Raw genomic sequence first — 17,680 nt, 5'->3', positions numbered from 1 at the left:
CCACTTTCCAAACTAAAGAAAGTCACATTAAATTCACAAATAAAGTTTTGAAATTTAGTGTACTAGATTCAAGCAATTTAGAGCACACATGTCATTGCAATAAACTGTATGTCACTTCATCAGCAAATTCTAGTCTTAAGTCACATGCTATTTTTAGTTAGTACACTATTATTACAATTTCTTTTACACAACACACTAATGAACAGAAATACAGCAAGAATTCCAGGAAACAGAGGAACCAGATGATTGGATGCACCTGCCAAGGAATAAGCCAATACTCACCTGTAGGGGGAGCGGAAGAAACAACAGGGGGAGTAGGAGAAGTGAAGCCATCAGCAAGGGTCTGGGGACCCCCCGCAGCAACATCTGGGGCAGTGGAGGAAGGGACAGAAGCAGGAACAAGAGGGGCAGGGGCAGATGCAGAAGTAGCAGGAAGGGGAGGAGTACCAGCAGAGCCAGCAGGGGCTGAGGGGAAAGAGGAGTAAGAGGCAGCATTAGCATTAATGAAGCAGTCCCATTAGGTAGGATTAGAAAAGGAGTTAGAGAATTTAATGTTAGACAGTCATTCAATGCTTAACACTAACCAAAAAAATAGAAGAATGCTTTTAAAAGATAAATGTTATGTTAAAGGATTATTATGTTTGCAGAAAATTCAAGATGCTTGGGGTAAGGGCCAGATTTTTTTAATTCATAAAAACAAGCATTTCTTTTTTACCTGAAAGCCACTACTCTGGAAGAAAAGTACTCCCTTAATACTGTTAGTTTTAGCATAAAATTCTTTAAATGATATATAAAACTAAGCATTACATTTCAAACAGTACAAATCAGAAAATACATACGCCAGACATAAGTTTATTACAAATATTATCAGGTAACGAATTTAGAAAAACATCTGTTTTTCATGATTTTTAGTAAGGCATCATCTGTTAATAAGCTCATTATGTTTTGTTTTTTGGGCCATATCTAGCATTGCTCAGGGCTTACTCCTGGCTCTGTGCTTAGGGGCCTCTCCTGGCAGTGTTCAGGGGACTGTATGTAGTACCAGAGATCAAACCAACATTGTTTACATGCAAGGTAAATGCTTCAACATCTATACTATCTTTCTGGCCCAGTGTCTCATGTTTCTAAAATGAAATTAACTTAATTTTGTGTGTCCTTAAGTTAAATAGGCGCATTTACCTATTTCAAGAAAAGAGAATATCATTTCCGAGAGAAAGTGTTATGAGTCAACTAAACTAAATATAATTTAACTGTCAAAATTACTTTTATATTTTTCCTATCCTTTGTTACCACTATGACTCTCAGGAGTCCTCATGTATCCAAAGGTATGCAGTGCTGTAACCCTATCTGGAATTAAACAGGTAACTCATACCAGGGTGGTACCTGAAACTTCAAAGCACCAAGTGACCCACAGTACCAACACCAAAGAAATAAAACCAAATAAGAGAGCATAAACTTACATAATACTTGGTTAAAAATAACAAATGCATAAAGATTTCCCAACAATTACGGAGTCCTAAAGGGGAAAAAAAATCCTGATTATGAAGAAAGCCCACTGTAATTAAATCAGAAACTTGAATTCAAATTCAGAAAGGACAAAGATGAAGCAGCATTCACGTTTTACCTGGAAAAACACTGGGAGGAGAGGGAGTAGGAACAGCAATGGGAACGCCCACACTCCCACTTCCACTGTTCTCCCGACTGCTGCTCCGACTACTTGGGTGGCTTCCTCCACTACTCCCACTGCTGCTAAAGAAATAAGAGCCATCAACACATGAGTATTTATATACAATAAAATAATTCCAATATTTCCCCAAATTTCCTGAAATGAATATAGCTACAATGATAATTACGAGACCTGTCCAGTTCAAATACCATTTTCATGAAAAAGCAGAGGAAAAGACTGAGCTTAAGAATCTTATTCTGATCACGTTTTAAAAGCACATATTAAAGAAATTGAAAAAAAGATATTCTCCATCAATATAAACAATAAACGATGGCACATTGACTCCAGTTGGATGCCTGTGTGAAGAAAATCTCTTTTATAAAAGTTTACCTAAAGATATTATTTGACTACTTTTATTTGCAATTATAGATATATTATTCCATATAAAGGTTTATAGTGTATAGTTTTTCATCTGTAAAGTTCCACCAAAAAACAACTTGAAATTTCCCATATCAGGTTCATATTTTTTTCAGATCAGCTATCACTATTAATCTTATAGAGATGTTTGCACTTTGAATTTTTTTTTCCTTTTTCAACATATTAACTGCTCAAAGTTGCATCAGAAGATGAGGAGAGAGAAAAGGAATCAGATGAGGTTTGGGGAGTAGAGTGAGGAAAAGAACTTAGTGCTTGGAAAATGAGAGAGTTTTAACTGAAGTAATTTGAACAAATTATGGCACTATGACCATCACAATTTGTGATGAGGTAGAGAAAATACCTGTAAGTTCGATTTCTTTGATTCACAGAAGCTGTCCTCACAGGGCTCTGCTGCGAGGGAGCCATATTACGGGTTGGGCTAGGTACGTAATCATTTGGTACCACTGGAGGACGCACTGGCTCCAGTGTGCGATAGGGGGAGTGCCGCCTACAAAAAGAAGAGCGTATGTATTGTGTGATTAGCAAATTTTGGCACAAAAATTCAGAGTTGCCAGTAGTGAAATACAATTTGTACTTAGAAATAGGAAAATTTACAGTAACACCACACAGCTACTAATTTAATCTTCCACTATCACTTTCCACAATTAGAAGTTCAATGTGTACTTTTATTTTCCTATCTCATTTCTCTGTGCTAATACCATTTTGTTCCTTCGTTCTCAGAGAATGCAAAAATTATCCAACCAGATAAGCCAATGGATGTCCAGACTCTTCACTTCTTTGATGAGGTCAACTGAATTATGCCAATGCATTTTCTTCCTCTCCTCTCTCTTGCTAACCAATGACATTAGGCCGAAGTTCAAAGTTGACTCCATAACCTGCATACATGATCCACAGCAGCTTAAACCACTCCTTTGTTACTCTTAGAGGGGTCACAGCAAATGGTAATCCTCGCCCAGAGCCACTCTTATGGGTGTGCCTGGGAACCACCAGAGCCATAACTCAAGAGTGCTCGAGCCAGGAAGTGCTAGGAGTTGAGCTCAATGCCTCACACAAACAAGAGCAAAGTATGTGCTCTGATACTAGCCACGTCGCTGGTCATTTACTTTCTACATAGTAAATACACAGAAAATTAAACTATATTTTTTACAGATAAATACACAATTTAATCTCATCTCCTTTTGTTCTCAACTCACATTATCCCTGTTTTCATCTAAATCTTCCTTGTCTAAACCTTCTCAGAGTTCAGAATTTAAAACAAAAAGAGAAAAATGGCCATCTGAACACTATCTTAATTGCTCTTAATGTCAAAAGCAAAATAAAATTTTATCAATATATTTATTTTACACTTTCTCTAAAACGTTCTTTTCTATTAAAGAGAATGACAAAAAGTATGATAGGAAATATGATGCACACGAGAATAATAGTGATTGTTAACTAGTTATCTCTCAGTTTCCAAATTCTTTATGACAATGAAAAATACTCAACAACATGAAACTGACTTTTTATAGATAAGACCATTTTATGGTCTTTAAAAGAATAAAAAATAGGATTCTTAAGATGGAAAAACTAAATGGCTTTCTTTTCCTAAAATGATAAAGCTCACTTGACTTAATGTATTTCTCAATAATTCACTTCCCAAAAGCACTTTTTAGGGGCCTGAGTGATAGCGCAGTGGGTAGGGTGTTTGCCTTGCATGTGGCCGACCTGAGTTTGATTCCCATCATCCCGTATGGTTCCCTGAGCACCGCCAGGGGTAATTCCTGAGTGCAGAGCCAGGAGTAACCCCTGTGTGACCCAAAAAGCAAAACAAAACAAAACAAAAACAAACAAAAGCACTCTTTAAATACTGCTTTCTTAGCTATTTAAGTTATAATTCTTTGGTTATGGACAAGATCATTATGTATGATCCAGTCCATTCAATTCTGAAAATGCCTTTGCATATATATATGTATATATATACATACACACATGTGTGTGTAGATATGTGTGTGTGCATATATAGCACTGTAGCACTGCACTGTTGTCCCGTTGTTCATTGATTTGCTCGGGCGGGCGCCAGTAAAGTCTCCATTATGAGACTTGTTATTGTTTTTGGCATATGGAATACACCACAGGTAGCCTGCCAGGCTCTGCCATGCGGGCGGGATACTCTTGGTAGCTTGCCGGGCTCTTTGAGAGGGATGGAGGAATCAAACCTGGGTCAGCCACGTGCAAGGCAAATGCCCTACCTGCTGTGCTATCCCTCCAGTCCATGTGTGTGTGTGTGTGTGTGTGTGTGTGTGTGTGTGTGTGTGTGTGTGTGTGTGTGTGTGTGTATGTATTTGTGTATCTACACTGGTAGATACATATGTATGTCAATAACTAAAGTAAGTGGCCCTGGATGAGATAGTGAGTCAAAGGAAGAAAAGTGAAATGTTGGGGAGCTCGGACTTAGGATACTTATACAGAGGTTTAAGCATCAATGACATTATGTCAACATAAAAAATAAAATAGGAAAATAAAATAGGAAAATGATTTCTAAATATCTAATTTCCAAACAACACAAATGTTCTGTTTCACTGGTAAAAGAAACTTTTACCAATCTGAAATCTATATGATGAATGCAAGATAAAAAAAACAAGGTGAAAAACCAGGGCAGATGCACAAAATATGACAGGATTAGGCCAAAGACAGTGTGATATTAACAACTAATAAACACATACACACACAGGTAAATGAGCAAATATTCAAAATTTGAGAGTAACAGAACACTTTACTAAACAACTACAGTGAATAATCTCTTTGAATTAATACAGTCAATATTCTCTTTGGGCTTGTTTGTTTGTTTGTTTTGTATGGGGGGGCAATGCTCAGGGCTTACTCCTGGCTCTGTGCTTAGGGATCACTTCTGGCAGTGCTCAGGAGACATTGCGTGATACCAGGGATCAACTCTAGTTGGCTGTAAAGCAAGAGCATTACCCACTGCACTACCTCTCTTACTGCCAATAATCTTGTCTTTAAAGGTAACAAAATCTCCCAGGTATTATGAGAGAAATGAATGTTCCACCCAAAAAAGTACTTCCTCATGACCTATCTTTCTATTCTTAATTCTTGCACAACTCAAACTATACCCAACCGTGTCATCATAAAGTTTAAATATTTCCTCTACTGGACTCTTTCCTTTAAAATCTAAATGGAATCAAATAATCCTATTCCTGGCTAGAATTTATTTTTTATTCTTTTGCTTCCCATTGTCCTCTTCCTCCTCCTTTATATCCCAACTCATCTTTATCCTATGCAAATACATAGTGCTTCATTAGGTCATTTTGTATGTGTTTATTGTAGTAAGTTTAGTTTTCTTGGTGGTGGTTTTTGTTTTGCTATTTTTGGGTTTAGGTGTTTTTTGTTTTTTTTTTTTTTTTTTTTTGGTGAGGGGTCCAAAAACAAAACTGTCAATTAAAACTTTCAAGTAAATATCATAAAGCCAATGGTTGTCAAAGCATTCTGTCTTATCCTACATAATTTTTTAAAATCCAATTTGTACTACAGTGGCTCTAAAAAGTTGTTAAAGGACAAATATTACCCCCTTTTACAGATGAAAAAACTGAATAAAAGACTGGTTATACAGAAAGAAGGAGCAGAGATGAACCACAATTTTAATCATCTAGTTTCTGGGCTCTATGATGCCTACCTACATGATGTAATAGAAGAAAAATGTCAAAATTATCCATTAATTGACAATTAATTGACATCTGCCAAAATTCAAAGCTGGAGCACAATTCTGTACAGCCAAATTAAAGTTCCATAGTCTCATAACACAAGATACAATTTTGTGATCTACAGTATTCTTCAGAAGAACAGTCTGAATAAGAACAGTCAGCTGTAATAAGAAAGACTGAATATTTTCTTATGTATGAATTAAATCACAACTTATAATAAACCAAAAACCTGGGCTAGAATTTTACCTCAAGTTGAGAAACCATAAAATTTTTTAAAAATTTTTAAAGTTTGAAGATACTGATGTTTGCCCCTAAAAGTTACACGTGACATCATAATCCTAGGAAGAAAATGTTGTTACTAATATCAGAAACACTAAACTACATATAGTGTAAGTTTTCATACAACACTACATGAAATAATTTTCAATTTTAATTACATACTCACCCAAGTGTCCCTTTCCCTGACATTGGGGGGCTGGGGGGTTTCTGAGTTGGAGGTGTTGTACGAGGCAGCCCACCCATCTTCATATTCTGGGTACTCACCTAAAAAATTTTTGAGAACTCAACTTACATATAGTGAAACAAAGTGGTACTTTTTGGAAATCACGTTATGCTAGTTAACAAAAGAGGGGAAGGTTTAAATAGAAAAAAAAATTATAGGCCATGCATTTCATATGCAATTTCTATTTATTATTATTCCATAGTTGTACTCAAAGGACTCTTCCTAATGTGAGATTTTCAACTGATTTTAAACTTTTTGTAAAGACTATTTGCCATTAGGCCATCACACCAACAGATCACTGGTTAGATTATTTGAAAATACACTTGACTGAATTAAGAAGGGTAACAATAAAACTTGAATTTTAATGAATAGCAACTCAATCAAAAACAGTGTCCTTAAGTAATTCCTCTTTTTATATAGGAAGCAGGTCTTACAAAAACAGGAATAATTTTCTTAATAAAATATGCAACTACAATTTTTCTATTGAAATTAGAGAATATGAAATAAAAATATGATATACAAAGAAAATTTTAGTTCTTTTAATTGTAGATCAGAATTTACAATTCATATTTCTTTAAAGAAATAACCTACCTGAAAACTGCCCTTAGTTAAGGAATGCTCCTAAACATCTGAATCAGGAAATTACAATGGAAGTAATTTCAATTACAATGGAAGTCTCATTCAATTGTGAACCAGGAAATTTGTTGGAAGTATCTCATTCAGCTGTGAGCCATATAGGGGCCGCTGGAAATGTTCTAGCTCCAGTGGGAGTTAGATCCACTCAAGCCCAAAATAAAAATTCTGGTAAGCGAAAGGTGAAATATAGTCTAATTCATAATTGGGCTATAAGTCCTCATGACTCTATTTCTTTTTTTTTTTTTTTTTTGTTTTTTGTTTTTGGGTCACACCTGGCGATGCACAGGGGTTACTCCTGGCTCTGCACTCAGGAATCACCCCCGCCGGTGCTCAGGGGACCATATGGGATGCTGGGATTTGAACCCTGGTCGGCCGCGTGCAAGGCAAACGCCCTACCCACTGTGCTATCACTCCAGCCCCATCATGACTCTATTTCAATCCAAAAATGCAAGTATAAGAAAGCTACATAATCTGGGAAAACACTAATTTTTTTAACTCAAGGAATTATGTCAGCACTAATTCAGAAAACTCTAGAAAATCCGAATTATTTTAAGAAACTAAGAGACATCACTTATAAAATAGTCCCATTCTGATTTCAAATTGTTTGAAATTACCATGGGAGTTCACCATACAGCTTCAAAACTAATTGGCCTTACTTTAAGTCCCTGATATTTTTGCCATTTCAAAATGAAATCCAAATTTTCAAAAAGATTTCTAGGGTCGGGGAGATAGTACAGCGGGTAGGGCTCTTGCTTTGCATGCAGCCAATCCAGATTTGATTCCCTGGCATCCCATATGATCCCCTGAACACCACACTAGGAGTGATCCCTGAGTGCAGAGCCAGGAGTTATCCCTGAGCACTTCCAGTTGTGGCCCAAACACAAAAAATTAAACAAAAAACCCAACAACAACCAAAAGATTTCTAAAGTATTCAAAGTATACTTGTAAAATAAAACTGTACCATGTGCCACTGACATCACAAAGCACTTATAATTTCAAAATATTATTAATTTTAAGGAAAAGTTATAATTGTATAAAGTACTGAGACTAAAAATTGACTGACTTAAATGGAATTATTTAAATCTTAAAATACCACTTATGGAAATAGGTAAAAAATAAACTCTTCAAATGAAAAGCCCAGTGAACACATTGTGTGTGATGTTAAGACAAACTGAAAGGATACCTTTGAAATGTCAGTATTTGTAAAGGGAAGCATTAATCTGTAAACATTTTGTCATTATTTTTGAATATTACAAATACATTATCATGTAGAACAAAAATATATTCTTATTCTCCCCCTCGTTAATGTGCAGAGGGTATACTAAGGTCTCAAAAGTGTCAAAAAATTTTATTTTAAAATCAATTTACATGAAGAAATTTTCAGTAGCAATATGACAAATAACCAATAGCTTTTAAAACTACAAATCTTAATTTATAATGAAAGAATTTTTAAAGTAGTTACCAAAGTCCTTTAAGCTCAACTTTAACATAAACCTAAAATTATTTTAAGTGGTGAGGGAGAAACAGGTAAACCAAACACTAAACTACATCAATTTCTAGAAGTAGGAAGAAAAAGGAGCAGGGAGAGAAAGAGAGTAAAAGAGAATTTTATTCTATACATGGAATAGCTAAAACACTTGAAAATATTTTTCCCAACTTTGATTGCTTAATGTTTTGGCATGTAATTGATTTTGTTTTAAATTGCAGTATCTTCTATGAATCTTCATAAAAACAATATTACACTAAAACTATATTACTTTATAATAAGTTAAAATTTTTCAAATGTCCAAAGTAGTAACTGTGGAAAAACTGCTTATATGCTAAGTACAACAATGAATATGATATAAAGAATATCACTGCTGCCCTCTAATTTGAGTTAAAAAAAATAAAGGAGGAACAGTTGTGAAGCAAAACAATTTACCATGGGATCATAATAACTCCTAATCTATGTTAGAGTTAAGACACTATTTCAAATCTAAAATAACGTGATAAAGATTCTGCCACCATGTAAGCTCATCTACTGGTATTGAATCAGACTCATAACTAGCCACAAAAATTGTTTGAACACCAATTCCTGGCTGGGACATCCTGGGTACTGAGTGGCATGGGCCAGCACCCACCCAAAGCCCTAGCAGCCACTAGCTCCCATACCTCAAAGCCACAGTCATGCCTCTGGCCAGACTCTATCACCTGAGGCCTGACACTCACAGAGAACTAAACCTATCAGAAAAACTCAGGCACACAGGACAGTGGTTGAAAAGCCTTCTGGGAGTCAGGAAGTGCTACCTCCCCCCACCTCCTTGTACTCCCAGAAGCCCCAGCAATCACACCCACAAACCACCTCCAGTGCCATAGAAACTAATCTATGGACCTTGTTCCAGAGACTCATAAATAAATCTCTAAAGAAATCAACTAGCAGCAAAAAATTTCTCCAACAGAGCCCCGTTAAAAATTTAACTCCAGTTGGACCCCCATTTAAAAATTCTGAACTTTCTGCAATGCACAGCCGCATTAGACATTCCCAAAATTTACAACACTGACAATCCAGTAGTAGCACACCAGATTAGATGGGCTATACTGTGAAAGCCAACCAATCTTGATTAAAAAAAAAAAAAAAAACACAGAAGGCTTAACTTTGCATTAACACCTTAGTAATCCCTCAGAAAAAGACAATGTCTCCATGATGATACAATTTTCGTTAATTTTCTATCTAAGGATTTTTTTGATCATTCCATTAGTAATTTATTGATAACAAGCAATGTACGTTAAATTACTGTGGACTTGGTATGGGGGCAAGCTTGAGGGGTAGTTGGGAGAATGGAGGCAATGGTGGAGGGAAAGTGACAGTGGTGGTAGGATTGGTGTTGGAATATTAATGCCTAAAACAAACCATGAACAATTTTGTAAACCACTGTGTTTAAATAAAGTGTGTGAGAGGAAATAAAATAAAATAATATAAAAATTTACTGGACAGTCATCATGGTTCTATAAATTGTTTTATGGGAAGTTTACAGGGAAAAAACGTTTCCTGATAAACTGGAAAAAAAAAAACCACCATGATTCAACTGTATCTGGTGAAGGGGAACTTAACCAGTGTGTGTGTTTGTACTTACTCCAGTGTGTATGTGTTTGTGCATATACACACCATAAATTCAGGACAAAGAAAATAAAGCAGCAAGAAGTCCATATGAAACTTTTAAGAAAACTGCAGAGATAAGCAGAACTATTAGAACAAAACTTTGGGAGGTGATTACAATAATAATTTAATATGTGACAATTTTATTTTTCTATAAAGGGGAAAGTAAGAAATTAGGAGTGAAGGGGGAAGAGAAACAGAAGAAAAAAGGAATAAAGACAAACTTCTTAAACTTATGTGATCTAAAAAAATAATATCTGACAACGACCTTTTACCAAAATAGAAATCGTGGTTCAAAGTTCAAAGTTCAGCAGAAACTGATGTGCCTCCCCAGAACTAGTGTTATGGAATATTTCTTTCATGTACAATACCAAATAAATGCTTCAAAGCATTTGAGCCCTTAGTTGCACCTGAAAGCTAAAGTCCTGAGCGACAATTTATCCTGCAGTAGAGAATGATAGACACTTGTTATATCAAATAAGAGGAGAAATGAGTCCATTTTTAAAAATAGATGTTAATGGATCTTTAGTGTCCCAAGAAAAACTCTTGAAGTATTATATTTTTAATGTGTTAAATGTAGACTAAGTCCTAAACCCTCCTCATTATTTAAAATCAGGTTTCAAAAAGTTCAACTAAAATTAATTTACATTAGTAAGTCAGAATATATTTCATTTTATTTGTTTTTGTTTTGGGGCTGCCACAACATTCAGGGCTTATTCCTGGTCCTTTGCTCAGGAATTTTAACTGAATTCCGGACTCCTAACAGGGTTCAGAAGGCATGTGGTGCCAGGGATTGAATATCCTGGTTGGCCATATGCAAGGCAAGTTCCTTACCCACAGTACTACAGCTCCAGGCCAGTCTGCACATTTTTTTTAATTAAACTAATACTTATTTTATTTAAAAGTACTTAAGTTTTGCTTCATTAGTAACAACTGTACCACTTTCCATAAAAAATGCATTTCAAATACATGAGTAACAGGGTCTTAAAATTCTTTTACTTCCAAAATAAAGAGTGAGAAAATGACACCCAAATTTAAGGTACACTCTTTTATATACATATTTAAACACTAGTAATTCTATCTGCTGGCCCTTTATGTCCATAGAAGTTACATTAAAGTCACAAGTTCCAGATCTTTGAATTATCTCTCTCTGGCCCTTCCTTATGTGCATTACTTTGTTGTTGTTGTTTTTAAATCACCAACATTGTTTTCAAAGGTCTTATGCATTAAGCTCTACAACCTGTTCTCAATTGACCAAGAATTAAAAATTGAACTCAGGATAAAAAGAACACTTAACATCACAGAAAATGTTAAAAAGTCAACTTTTAAGCATGAAAGTATTTTCCAAGGTCAAATTCCGTGTGTCTGGTCCTAACGTATGATCTTTATTTGAAGTTGCTCTAGTAGCCATCAAAAGTCAATGGAGCAGAAACAGAGCTAGAACTCATCAAGTGTTAATGAAAAAAAATATGAGATAATTCTATCACAAAAATCAGCAGACTTTTAGGGCACTTGGTATAATATATAGGAGCCCAATAAGCATGGTTGGAAAAAAAAGAATTCATGAGTGTTTTTTGATGCAAACAAAAAAATAGATCATCTTAATCAAGGATAATGTTTCATAATTAGATCTTTCTTTTTAGGAGGCTCTCATTTTAGCCTAATCTCCCACACAGAACAGATCCTGAACCTAGGAAGATCAAGAAGGAGTCATAGCAGAGTCGAGAGGAAATGAACATGAGATAATAGCTTAGGTGAACAACTCTAAACTTTAAAGGAAAGAAATTATTAGAGATTGGGGTTTCCCTTTAGTTAACCTCTCTTTGTACTTCTATCACTTTGGAGACTAACACATCATAGTTAACATTTGAAGCTGAATACAGACTACAGACTGTAGGAGGAAAAGGAAAGGTAGCCAAAAGACTGTTTTTGAATTAGTATAGCACAGTAGATAGGGCGTTTGCCTTGCACAAGGCCAACCCGGGTTCCATTCCTCAGTCCATTCTCATCCTCTTGGAGAGCCAGGAGAGCCCGGAAAGCTACTGAGAGTATCCCGCCAAAAACAGTAACAAGTCTCACAATGGAGATCTTACTGGTGCTCACTCAGGCAAATCGATGAACAACGGGACAACAGTGCAATGCAGTGCTACTTTAAAAGAAAGTATTTTCATAATTCTACATGGCTCATTCACCAAGATGAAGTGCTGAGTAAGAACATCAATAAATAATACAAGAAGTACATTTGTCTGAGCTCTTTAAGTTACATTTCTGTATCATAATCTATTCAAACTTCTATGGCCACAATTACAGCCTTCACTCAAGTAATTCTGCAATGTTTGCTTCTTGCTATCACCTTCTACCTGAAGATATGACAAACAACAGGTTTAGGATACACATTTGAAAAAATATATAAAATTCAGCTAAGAAAAAAAGATACGCACAGACTATGAAGATCATCTTTGTAATAGTGTACTTGACAAGACTAATAAGCTAAATGTTTTAATCATTAACCTTGCAATCTAGTTCAGTAACAAATAACAAGAAGTATAGTCCAATTCTTAACTTGCATCTTTTTTTAATATACTATCATGAGTCTATTAATACTCTGCAACAGAGAACTAGCTTACAAATTCAAGCAAGTATATAATGAAATACATAACTAACATGGCAACAGAATAAAAGGCTAGTTCTTGTTTCTTTGTGAATATATTAAATACACGATACTGCAACTTAAAAAAAATGATTAACACTGAATATTTTCCACTTCCCAATTTCTCCACATTGAAAAGAGCCAGGAAATAATAACAAGTTGGTCACAAGGTGTATAATAAAGCACACCATTTATAGAATAAAAAAAGTAATTACACAGGGGGAGGGTTAAATGAAGCACATTAATTGGCTCTCTCTAACAGAATTCCTACATTTATAGAAATTTAGCTAATTTACTCCATAATGACACTTTATGATAGGGAAACTTATATTTCAGTTTCATAGACTATGTTAACATTGCAAAATAGTCACTTATTTAAAAAAATTAGTGTCCATCGTACTTGTGTCAGGTTCTATTCTGGGTGCACAAGATAGGGCAGTGAATAAAGGAGGGGAAAAGTACCTTCATAGAGCATGAAGACACTACAAAGTTGCATGACAATATTTTTAAAGAGTAATTATTTTAAAAGGCCAAGTGCCACATAACTCTTTACTCCCCATATGTAATATTCTACATAAGAATAAAGAATGGAAATCCAGCCCTGGAATCTCTTACCTTAAATCTAAGCAACCACTTAATGCATAAATGGAGCAAATAAAAGAGGTAAGGAAAAAAAAGCATTGAAAGGTTAGTTGGAACTTTCAGGATGTGAAGAGAAAGGAAAAAAAAAAACAGAAAAAACAAGTTAAGCATTAGCATTAAAAATAATGTATCAATAGATCATAGAAAGAGTGGTTAAAGCAGAATGTGTCATGAACAGAAGTTTTATTTTGATGAAATTATGACACTTGGTTTTATTAAAAAACAACTTTATTAACAATTTCTTTAAATTAGTGACTCCTACACACTCTAAATCCAAACAAATAAAGGGACTAAGGAGTTTTCAATAACATCTTGCCAGAGGAATAAAAAAGAATTGGGATACATAGGCAGAAGTATGATGTCAAATACTCTACATGACTTTTGAAGATTCAACACCCTAAATTTTCCTATTAGCAGTTAGAATTGAACAAATCAAAAAAATCTTTCCAAGTTATAAATTTCAGTTATTAATTAGTCATCAACTATACATCTTATTTTAAGACTATTATAGTAACAAATGTATACATAAGAAATTATGTATCAAATTAGAAAAACAGTGCTTATATGAAAAATTTGAGGAAGAAAACTTTTTAATTTATCACTGCATCACTGTATCAATTTATACATTTTAAAAAATATAAACTTGGGGCCGGAGCAACAGTATAGCAGGTAGGGCATTTGCCTTACACACAATCGACCTGGATTCAATCTTCGGCATTCACCGCCAGGAGTAATTAATTCCTGAGTGCAAGCCAGAAGTAACCCCTGAGCATCACTGGATGTGACCCAAAAAGTAATATATATGTCAGTTCTGAATTTCAATGTGCACAACTTTTCTTAACACTCTCTATGGTCCCTGTTAATTAATGTATTTTAAAATTGGTAAAGCCAAACAACTTATATAATATCAATAAAAAGAAACCAAGATGTTTTTATTAAGATCAAACTTTCCTTGAATTATATTCAACTGAATTTTTTAGAGCTCTATCTAAGGCATAAGTATTTAAAAAATTAAAAATATATAATTTAGTCAAACAAGTCAGAATGGAGTGATAGCACAGAGGGTAGGGTATTTGCCTTGCATGTGGCCGACCCAGGTTCGATTACTCCGTCCCTCTTGGAGAGCCTGGCAAGCTACCCAGAGTATCCCTTACATATGGCAGAGCCTGACAAGCTACAAATATGCCATATTTGGAGTATTCGATATGCCAAAAACAGTAACAAGTCTCACAATGGAGACGTTATTGGTGCCCACTCGAGCAAATCGATGAGCAACAGGATGATAGTGGTGATAAAGTGATACAGTGATATATATACACAGACTTAGGGGCCGGAGCCATTGCCAGCAGGTAGAGAGTTTGCCTTGCATGTTACCGACTAAATTTGATCTCCAGCATCCCATAAGGTCCCCCAGCACCGCCAGGAGCAGAGTCAGGAGTAATCCCTGAGCATTGCCAGGTGTAACCCAAAAACACTAAAAAAAGTAAATAAAAATTACATACTTAGACTAACTTCAGACTTAACTGGTGTCTAACTATACTAGATAGGGCATTTTTTTAAAAGTGCCTGCATTTGACATAAATTAATTGCATGAACTTTTAAGTCTCACAGGCATATAATATATATGTATATATATATATACACACACATATATATACACACACATACTTAAGCCATTAAATTAGTCATTGTCTTTTAAATCACTGATGAGATAAAAATTTAAATTGCTTAATACTTAGGTGAGGATAAGAATATAGTCTGTCATGTATAAACACCAAGTTAAATGAATTTAATATGCTCTTCAGTTTTGATTGTACATAACAATTGTTCAAATACTTTTAAAAAAATAGTCAAAATATAAGAGGAAATACTAATTCACATATTAAACTCATCTACACTAATTCCACCAAAAATGCTGCAATAAAGTTATTTTAGAAAAATTCAAAGTACATGTTTGTCTGTATATGTTAGTTCTGAAAACCCCCAGAAGTCTGCTAAAGAAATTTGGAGATAAGGAAATATGTTAACAATTTTTAAAGTAGTTATATGAAATTACTAAAAGATGAAGAGTTTATTACTGCTATTCACCAAGTCTACATGAGGTACTATCTTGACTGTTTAGGCAAATGGAATTCATTCAAAGATGACTAAATTTTAGAACATAGCACCAGTAAGAAAAAGGATGGAAAAAACAGTAGTAGAGGTCAGGGATCTTCAGAACCACAACTGGGCCAAGACTCTAAGAGAGAAAAATGTGTGTTTAATTTTCTAAGTAGTTTCGTTTATGAACTATTGCTTTAAAAAGCTTGACAAAAATTATACTTACCTTTACTCCATGTCCAATATCATCTAGAATCGTATAGTCAATAGGTTTTCTAATATAACGAACTGGTCTTTCAAGGTTGGCTGGAGCAATAATCTTATGTGTCCTTGAAGTGTTTTTATTGGTAGTCAAGATACCAATTTCTCTTCTTGCAACTTTCTCCTTATGAATATCAACAGTCTGCAAAAATACAAGCATATCACAAAACACAGCTATAAGATACTGAAAATGTAAATATGAATGCTCAGATATTTAACATATTCATTTGAGTGAGTGGGAGTTGGACCACACCTGGTGATGCTTAAGGTTTTCTCCTGGCTCTGCACTAGGAGATCACTCGGTGCCAACTCAAGGGATCATAAGGGGTGCCAGGAACTAAACCCAGGTTGGCCATGTGCAAGGCAAACACCTTACCCACTGTATTATAGCTCTGGTCCTAACATATTCATATTCTTAATATGACTGCTGCATCTGAACTAATGCTAACTTTCTTTCTTTTTTAAATCCCCTTCCCATCAACTGTCTCCACTTTTTAAGCTATGAGTAGGGCTAGAAAATTATGGCCGGTTTACCAAATCTTTCCACCACCTATTTGTTACAGCCCCAAAGAATGATGAACAAATTTTTTAATAGTTGAAAGAAATGTAACATGCCATGTGAAAATTGTATGGAATTCAAATAATGAAGTATTACTGGAATGTAATCTTCCTATATTACATATATATATATTCACAATAAAAGTAAAGATGAGAAGTTGAAATGGAAACTTACAGCCTACAAGCCTTAAATATTAATTAACTGACCCTTCATTTAAAAAAAAAAAAAGTTAGCTTTGCGGCCCCGCGCGAGATCGACCCCGGAGGCAACTGAACCACTTTGGACACGAGCGGCGCCCCCAAAATGCCTCCAAACTGTGTGCTGGGAGCTTCTGGCCCAGGCGCTGCCGGCAGGGTATGCTCTTTTCTCTCTCAACTCTTTCTTTTTGAACGCAGCGAGGCTATAGCTGGTTTTTAGACTCTACAGGAAGCCCGGGATAGCCGATGGGCGGGACTCCCGGATCCGCCCTGTGCCAGCCGACATTTAAGCACAGAGCCATGTGGGGACGCTCCTTTCCGGCCCCGCGCGAGATCGACCCCGGAGGCAACTGAACCACTTTGGACACGAGCGGCGCCCCCAAAATGCCTCCAAACTGTGTGCTGGGAGCTTCTGGCCCAGGCGCTGCCAGCGAGTGATGCAATTACCAAAAGAATTTTCCTTGGACTTCATATAGAAATCCAAAACCAAATCCAAAACCGCGCGGCTGCTAATATCTCTTGATTGTCAGCAACGTGTAAATGTTCCTTTTTGGCAGGGCTTAACGTGGGGGGGAACTCCAAACAATAGTACTAAGTTTTTTGTTAAAGGGTAAAAGATTGTAGCGATAGAATTTTAGGCAGAATTTTCCCTGGACTTTATATAGAAACCCAAAACCGCGCGGCCGCGGCAGCCTAATGTCATCTAATCATCAGCAATATGAAATGGTTCCTTTGTAATGGGTTGGACTTTGGGGGGACCATAATAGGGTTAAAGTTTGTAGCGACGTGTAATTTCTGGCTGTACTTTCCCTGGACTTTATACAGAAATTCAAAGCCGCGAGGCTGCTGCCATGGTCGCGCAACCTATTGTCATTTAATCATCACCAATATGAAATGGTTCCCTTTTAACGGGTCAGACTTTGGTGGGAAATCCTAACAAGAATAGTAAGTCTTTTGCTGAAATATTGAAGGCCACCAAAGTGGTAGCCATCTCTATAGACTGAACTAAGCCATATCCCCACGCCGGCTGAGAAGAAATATCCTTCTTTCTCGGGAAGAAACTCGGCGTGGCGTTAACCATAGTATGATGTCCATTAAGCTGACACGGACCTGGTGGCGTGGGAATCGGATACAAGGGAATAAATTATTATGTACTTGGAACAGCGGGACGCTGGTGGAATCTTGAGCCGGGGCC

The 17,680-nt window shown here is 35.8% G+C and overlaps 1 protein-coding gene across 27 annotated transcripts in view; it reads right to left on the bottom strand.

The window, feature by feature from the left end:
- ABI2 (abl interactor 2) overlaps positions 1 to 17,680 on the bottom strand; it is a 112,190-nt gene that overhangs the window by 50,070 nt on the left and 44,440 nt on the right. For 2 of the 27 annotated variants that reach the window (XM_055119872.1, XM_055119875.1), the window contains exons 3-8: positions 15,695 to 15,871; positions 13,342 to 13,359; positions 6,248 to 6,345; positions 2,445 to 2,591; positions 1,625 to 1,746; positions 283 to 465 (exon numbers count right to left, since the gene is read on the bottom strand). In XM_055119872.1, coding sequence (XP_054975847.1) covers positions 283 to 465; positions 1,625 to 1,746; positions 2,445 to 2,591; positions 6,248 to 6,345; positions 13,342 to 13,359; positions 15,695 to 15,871 — 745 coding nt within the window. Of the gene's footprint in view, positions 1 to 282; positions 466 to 1,624; positions 1,750 to 2,444; positions 2,592 to 6,247; positions 6,346 to 13,341; positions 13,360 to 15,694; positions 15,872 to 17,680 lie in introns of all 27 variants that reach the window. The other 25 variants (XM_055119871.1, XM_055119874.1, XM_055119882.1 and 22 more) reach the window with 13 other exon arrangements.

Source organism: Sorex araneus, chromosome X (assembly GCF_027595985.1).
Source record: "Sorex araneus isolate mSorAra2 chromosome X, mSorAra2.pri, whole genome shotgun sequence".
Lineage (NCBI taxonomy): Eukaryota > Metazoa > Chordata > Mammalia > Eulipotyphla > Soricidae > Sorex > Sorex araneus.
The sequence above is the reverse complement of the archived record's forward strand: the minus strand, read 5'-3'. Positions and strand labels throughout refer to the sequence as shown.